Genomic DNA, 8,458 nt, shown 5'->3' with positions numbered 1-8,458 from the left:
GAAAAAGTCTAAGGCGTCTCGGACAACCGAGTTAGCATGCAGAGAAAAGAATGAAAATCTGTGCATAGGAGCAATGCAACTGAATTCAGAAAATGAAAGTGATGACATTAAATAGCTCGGCTGAAAACGTTTACCGAGATAGGCTGCATGAATGGACAAAAAGAGAAATACAGCTCAGTCGTCTTCATGAAGAACTGCAAGTTTCTGTTGTCAAAATTATATCAGATATAAATAATTTAGCAATGAATTTTGATATATAGTCTTATCCGATATATGAAGTTTATGAATGAAAGTTTTATTATTGCAAACCTGATAAATTTTCCAAATAATATTTATGGATAATCTTAATAAATCTCCATTTGTCAAACTGTTAACATGAAGGCTTTCATGTCGATCTGGCCCTTAGTCGATCCGTCCCAAGTCGATCCGGTCCCAATATAAAAAATATTTATAAGGAATAAAAATAAAGATAAATATAAATCATTTATTAATGTAAATATTGTAAAATTTTAAAAATGTATTTGACACAAGTTCGATGGTAAAAAAAAAAAAACGCAACACATAGAAGACAGTAATGAAAAGAAATAATGGTACATTTCTTCTTCATGTTACCTAAAAAAAAATATAAAAATTGATTATTAGAACTTCAAATAAAAGATCAAACTATAAAGACTTTGCTGATTATAAGTAAATTTTATCAATCATGATTTTGATTGAATTAAGTGATTACGACTGGCATAACTTTGGTTCATGATCATCAGACAATTGTTGAATAAACAAACCAATTATAGACTAATGATTTGATTTAAACAAGTCATTTTGATAATTACAGAATCATATGTTCCATTGGATTGTAAATTAATATCTATATATTTGTCTCTTCTACATGTTCTATGTGTGAATTAAATAAAAACCTTTTCCCCATGATATTCCAAGTTATCATGGAAAATAACTTCATATTTATATACTGATGCTGCTTTACAAACAGTATACCGATCATACTAATTTTTGTATCGATTTAAAATAATTTATCCGATGTTACTCCAATATTAGGCATACTTCACTTACCTGCTGTCATTAATCATCGATACTTTTTACAAATTCCATTTATCCTTATTCAAATATGTCACCAAATCCTCCGAAGTTGATATAAATTATTCATTATTTTATTATGGGGTCGGATCGACTTGGGGCTGGATCGACTTGGGACCGGATTTTATGAAACCATGCAGTGAAGATTAACTTTAACAACACAAATACATGAAAATCAATGACATTCAGACAAATTTCAGATGGTATTAAAGTAAATAACATTTCAGCACCTTGTTCCTAATACAATTTGGCACTGTTTCTGTCATTTCAGCATCACGACATATCGGGACCAAGACAGCATTTTTATGTCCCCGCTGTAGGCAACGTAGCATTAAGTGTTACCCGTGACTGTCCTTCCATCTGTCTGTCCCTCAGTCCCATTTTCTTTTCTCCACTCTAACTTAAGTTTTCCTCATCCAAATTTTATGAAACTCATACACAATGCTTATAACAAAACTAGCAAACATTGTTCGAATTTTGGTGGTGAGTCACTTACCGTATTAGAGTTATTCCCCTTTTAACTCTTTAAAATTGCAAAGCTTGAGCTGATGGCATTTGTGTCCTCAGATGCATTCTTCTTTTATTTCTCTCTTTATTTTCCTGTTATCATTAAACATGTTAAAAGTTAAGAAAAAGGTAATAATAAAAAACAATTTTACAGTACTGTAAAACTAGAAATTTTGATAGTGATATTAAAGTCCTTACATAAAATAAGCAATACAAAATTTGATTGTGTTGAAATAAACATATTTAATCAAATTCATATCTTAAAGCGCTTGCAAGCCATATTGAGTAAAAGCCTAGAACATCATAGAATTGTCAACATTTAGAATTTCCTATATTTTCACAATGTCAGACGAATATAAGAAGTTACAGTAATATTTTTCATTATGACAATTTATTTTATATTTTAGCACTATTGTTAAATAGTTGTGTAACAGTTGTATTCTGATTGATTTTTATATACATGTAACTTACGGTAAATACCCTTTTATTCACCTTGCATATACATTTCCTTGTAGAAATAATATTTTCAACATGGTAGTACATGTAGTATAATGGAAGAAATGAATATTAATTTACATGCCTCAACTCTGATGGCAATTTTTTTTATGCATTTTAGAAATTACTTACATATATCTGTCCCATTTATTTGACCATTTATCTTTTAAGCATAATCTTAACTCCTCTGTATTTTCATGCATTAGACCACAAGGATATATTATTGAAACAAAATTTTTCACTGGGACATCTGTAAGGGGAGATAATTAAACTCATCTTAATTTGATGGGGTTCCATTTTGTGAACTCCTTTACAGTACCTTTAATATAATTTCAGATAAATATTTCTCTTTTTAGTGTTGCCAAGAGGGAGACACTTGTTCATTATTCTATGACATATGTTGAAAGTCAGCTAGCCAGACGTCAGAATGTGAAAACTCATGTAAATACAGCTACAATCAGAAACACGGAGTTGTTGGAGGTAGGGCCTAAATTAATATATTGTTCCTTTCCCCAATCCCGACCCTGCCAAGCAGGTGTGGGTAGGTAGGTAGGGAAATAATTTTATTTTTCCAAAAAGCTTGAACATTTTCGGATGATACGGCAAGCCTGAAAATCGGAAATGAATAAAATAATATTTGACTAAATTTTGACAATAAAATTTCATGAGTAGGACCATTTTTGTAGGGTCGGTCGGGATTGGGGAAACAAACAATATTTTATTTTAGGCCTAGAAATCTTTTTATTTCTTAGACCTACTAAAGTTGCAGATACTACATGTATATAGATGATATAAATACAATATATTGAAATATAAATTAATTTTATATGAAGCCATGCACAGTAAAACAATAATTCAAATAGTAGATATGGTAGAGTAAAAGTTTTAATATCGTTTTTTTTTAATGTCAATCATTGACATTGGGATGGCCAACTCGGCAACTGATTACCATAATTGCCTTTTGTTTATTTAGTCTTATGGGATTAAAATCGGGATAATAAATAAAATGTCCGGCTGGCTAAAAATAATTTTGGAAGCCCTGAGTAAAACACAACTTTTTGGAAATATTGCAGTCTTCCCAATAAACCGCAAGCCTTACAATCTAGGTCAGTAAAAATGTTGCCATGCGGCCGTGCCTGTAAAATTTTCCTAAAAAGAGGCTTTACAAGCCATATTAATGACATGTTTACTGATTTTCTAACTTGTTAAAAGTTTTTAGTGAGGGCTGAAATATTGTGGTTGGAGATTTTTGGTCTAGGTCTAATTAGAGCCAAGTGTGCTCTTTTTTTGTCATTTAAAGACATATATATGACAAGATCATTCTGAATCAGTCACAAAATATTGATAGGAACAAACGCATTAGTTTAATTGAGGGTAAAAAAACAGGCTTATACATATAACTTTGAATGCCAATCGCACTTATTATCTACAGAAAATTACAGGGAAACCAGTCAGTAGTTAAGTGGTTGTCGTTGGTTCATGTCTGTCATATTTGTTTTTCGTAAACTGTTTTGTTATAAATTAGGCCGTTAGTTTTCTCAATTGATTTGTTTCATATTTTTCATGTCCGGTCCTTTTATAGCCGACCATATGGTATGGTTTTTTCTCATTGTTGAAGGCCGTACGATTGCCTATAATTGCTTACATCCACTTCATTTGAACTTTGGTGGATAGTTGCCTCATTGCCAATCATACCACATCTTCTTATTTTTATATTTTTATAAAGTGAACACTGCATAAACTGGAAATGTGTCTGTCAGAACAAAAATCTTGCATCAGGAAAACAACAAATAATCTTAATAACTGTTAACCAGACACATGTTTAATCCGACAAAATATAAGGTTTGATGCAAATGAAATTGAGATGTGGAAGTTCTCAGTTATTCACTATTAATTTTAGTAAAATTTGATTACTGTTATTTCTGTTCTAATACATTTTTGCCCTTAATTTCTTAAAAAAGGAAATCCTGGCATTTCTTATTTTCATCTCTTGCTGGAAAGACAAATGTACACATAAATACCTACACATGTACTAAATTATAAAATTTTCTTAATTAGTGTGGGTTAAATGAATTTATCTGCTTTAACCTTTCACACAAAATGTCTATATCTAGTATATACAATAATCAGATATTTGTTCCAGGATTTGCAGAGCACAGAAGATCGGCTTTATCAGGAAGCTTGTAATCCACCTAGCCCTAGACTTACTACATTACAGGTAAAATTCAGAGTGTATAATGCTTGTTTTATATATGCAAATGAAATTACAAAGAACAAATTATGCATTGCATATTATGATTTATCATATAATTAGTGCTATTAATTTAATTATTAGTAAGGTATTTTTTTAATTTTTCACCATTTTTTTCATTATAGTGGTGTTTTCAGGTCATTTTGGTGCTCTAAATATATGGGCAGACTTTTTACGCCCCGCTGTCACCAGAGGGGCATTAAGTGTTACCCTTGTCCGTCGGTACAACCAAAAAAAGGTTTCTGTTCTCTAACTTTAGTTTGCCTCAACCAAATGTTATGAAACTTATACATAATGCTTATTACCACAACACACAGATCAAGTTCGAATTTGGGTGGCGTAGCTTCAACTGTTCTGGAGTTATACCCCTTTATAACTTTATATGCAAGCAGGGGTTATGATCATCATGTAATCTTTTAAAAGTCATACAAAAGTAGTTTCTTGTGACTATAATGTTAAGTAAATTATTGAACCAATATAAAGATAAGAAGATGTGGTATGATTGCCAATGAGACAACTCTCCACAAGAGACCAAATGACACAGAAATTAACAACTATAAGTCACTGTACAGTCTTCAACAATGAGTAAAAAACATACCGCATAGTCAGCTATAAAAGGCCCTGAAATGACAAATGTAAAACAATTGAAACCAGAAAACTAACAGCCTGATTTAAGTACAAAATAATGAAAGAAAAACAAATATGATATACAGCAATAAACCACAATCACTGAATTACAGGCTCCTGACTTGAGACAGGCACATACAGAATGGGGTGGGGTTAAACTAGTTTGAAGGCACCAACCTTCCCCTATCCAGGGGAAGTGGTGTAACAGTATGCATGCACATATACTAAATTAAGTCCTCTGTGCACATGTATACATTTATTACAAATCCAGAACATATAGTCAACAAAAATATTTCATTCTGTGTTAATTGAAAACTTCGGCTGCTAATTTTGGGTTTTCGTGCTGAAGTTTACCAATCCTGACCTTGCTAAATAAATAACTCACAATTCTGGAGCAAGTTAAAATTAAGTGAGATGATGGAGTGATGTTTATTTTTTTTTATATATTTTCCATGTGTTTCAATTTGTATTTAAACTTTGTCATAAAAGTCACGATAAATGATTTGGTGAGTAGAAATTTTTCTATCAGAATCTATTAACACTATCTACTTTCATGACACTCAGACATTCTGCATGTTTTTACCTTTTCATTTATCACGTTTTTTCCCTCTCACTTATACTGTGCAGTTGCCCAAGTTCTAACAAGAGGTCTCATGGTTAAGGTCAATGCGAACAGAAAAGCTGCCTGCAAATTAAGAGTATAGGAAGACAATAAATCAATAGTAGTACATTTCGGAACATTTGGATATTGGATAATGTTCAAATTGTGACTGTATATATATTTATTTTAGTGTTTTATTGGTGTGCTTGAAGCTATAATATACATTTATTTAGTATAAAGTCATTCATCTGTTTTCAAATAGTATTTAACAAAAACTAGAGAAACTTCTGTGTTTATTTTAGAACAATCATTGGTTAATGAGGAAGAGTTTGAACCACTATGGGAACAGCAACCCATTTCACAAAAAATCTTACGAGTAAAAATACTTGTAAGTCATGAACATTTCAGTATAACTTTAATACAATCACATTTAGTCATCAGATTTTTTGTGAGAAAAGTCCCAGAGTATTAATTAAATTTACCAATGCTATAGTTACTTTGCCTTTTCATTTTAGAACAATTATTGGTCAATGGTGAAGAGTCTGAAACCACTATGGGAACAGAGTCTACAAAAGAAAACCTCGTCATCCTCAAAGAAAACTACAGGAAAACAGAAACCTTCCAAGCCTAAGAGGGTTTGGAAGAGATGAAAGTAAAAAAAATATTTATATAGCTTATATTATACATATTGTAATGTACATTAAAATATTTGTAAGTAGTTGTTACTATATAGGTATATATACATGTAGTAATGTAAATGTAGATGTAATACACTAATGTGAAATTAACTGTTGGTGTGTATATTTCATGTAAAAAGTTCAGTGGTTGTGCATTATTTCATGTAAGACAAGAAATATGAAAAAAATTATAAATGAACTTTTAAGGAGATTGAAAATTGAAAAACACATTTTTACAAAGAAATAATTTATAACATTGAATATTTACGCAATGAAATTTTGCATAATTTAGTTTAATATTTATCTACTGTATAAGATTTTTATATTTATCTTTTAGTATGCAGGGAACACATTTTCATAAACTTGTAGAATATTTCAAAATGTAGCAATAATGCTGTAAGGGAGATAATTCATGAAGGTTACTAAAATGATGTTACAATGCTCAGATTTTTTGTAAGAATAATAATCAAGAACCTTAAAGTACTTCTTATAAATATTTCATCTTCTTATTTACAAGAGTAAAACATGAAATTAAATTTCTATGTTCATTTATTTTTAGGTGTATGTATCTTTTGTCCAACCAAATGTTATTTTACTGGACCTAAATTTAAAAAAATTTTTTTTAACATGAGCCAGGTGTTTAAAGTGAAAGAGGATTGTCCTTATTATTCTCATGATAATTTTTGGTAATCGGATATACAAATTCACAGGATATTATATGCTTTTAAACATGGAAGCCTCTGTCTGGAAGGTAATGCGCTAGTGCAAATGTTGTAAAAAAAATTATGATTTTTTATTAATTAGTACATTGATTTTTATATAGATTTTTCTTTTTATTGATTTTCTTACTGTTTTTGAGGACTTTAACCTCATATAAAGCATATTGTAAAAGTTATTCATACACCTAACAATTATTAAAAAATGAAAATAAGATTCATTGAATTCACATGTTAGGCATTTTGCCAATTTATAGACTTGTATAAGGACATATCAGCAATTTATACTAAATATAAAATCTAAAATACTCATATAGAGTGCAAATTGTCAATTATATGTTTATTTGTATTATTTTTTTATGTATGTATTTTTATATACTCAGAGCTGTATACTGCCCAAGCAATTTGTCTTCAATTATTATATGTGTATTATACGTGTATTATTGTGTGTTATACCTAATTTTATACCTCATGTAAATTTCTATCGTGATATTCGTTCTCTTTGTAATTTGCATATATTTTAGTATTGGGTAATGATTTACAAAATATTTCACAAAAACAAATTCTCGTAAGACATTCATGAATGAACATTTCAGCATACTTTACGGTCAATTTTAGTCGTAACATTTTTTTTGGAAAAGAGCTGCTGGATGTTAAGCAAAAACAATTAATCAATCTATTTATGATGAAGATGTTATAAGCCAATAACATTTATTAGAAGAATCACAATAATGTCACGCAGTAATAAGGAAAATATTCTTTTTATCTGATTGAATAATACCTTTATCATGTTTATGTTAGGCCAAGAATATCATTGAAGCTCAAAAAATATTTTTTCTTTATACTACATATAATTGCCAGCAAGATTATTATATAGATATTGCATTTTATTGTATAATGCATTTATGTTTTACAACTTATGTAAAACTTGTATTTTGCATTTGACTAGAATTATTTTACACCAATTTTGTTCCAAATTATTTTTCAGGTTTCTCATAGCAAATCATGGACTTTGCACGGACAGGAGTGTCATTTTGTTAACTTTGCTCGCAGTACCTCTAGTTTGCATTTATTTTAAATCAAGCAAAATCACTAGCAAAAAATACATTAATAACAGCAAAACATAATTTAGGACAAAGAAATCAATGTGCAAATAAGATTTGATCAGCATGATTATACAGTTTTATGCCACTGGACGTTAAGCAACCAACAATCAATCAATCAATTATACGGTTTTAATAATTCAAGTGTTGTCTTTTAAAACATTGTATTAAAAGAATTGTATTAAAAAAATTGAGGTATGAATCCCTTTCTGTTTATCATTTATTACATCGTAATTTCCTTTTTTTTGTTAACAGCATTTTTATAGTTTCTTCTTTATGCTTTAAAAAATGCAAAACAAATTATTACAGAATTACAAGCCATAAAATAAGTCATCAACATACTATGACAAAGCTGATACATTATTTCTTCACAATTGACCATTTATGTA

The 8,458-nt window shown here is 29.7% G+C and overlaps 1 protein-coding gene across 1 annotated transcript; it reads left to right on the top strand.

Moving 5' to 3' along the window:
- The first annotated feature begins 6 nt into the window (after positions 1 to 6).
- LOC127720393 (uncharacterized protein C3orf14-like) lies at positions 7 to 7,747 on the top strand. The gene is made up of 4 exons (XM_052226979.1): positions 7 to 196; positions 2,451 to 2,574; positions 4,238 to 4,312; positions 6,089 to 7,747. Exons 1-4 carry the CDS (start codon positions 93 to 95, stop codon positions 6,221 to 6,223), a joined length of 438 nt encoding a protein of 145 aa, XP_052082939.1. The 5' UTR covers positions 7 to 92; the 3' UTR covers positions 6,224 to 7,747.
- Positions 7,748 to 8,458: the final 711 nt, after the last annotated feature.

This window comes from Mytilus californianus, unplaced genomic scaffold (genome assembly GCF_021869535.1).
Source record: "Mytilus californianus isolate M0D057914Y unplaced genomic scaffold, xbMytCali1.0.p SCAF_11, whole genome shotgun sequence".
NCBI classification, from domain to species: domain Eukaryota; kingdom Metazoa; phylum Mollusca; class Bivalvia; order Mytilida; family Mytilidae; genus Mytilus; species Mytilus californianus.
The sequence above is the reverse complement of the archived record's forward strand: the minus strand, read 5'-3'. Positions and strand labels throughout refer to the sequence as shown.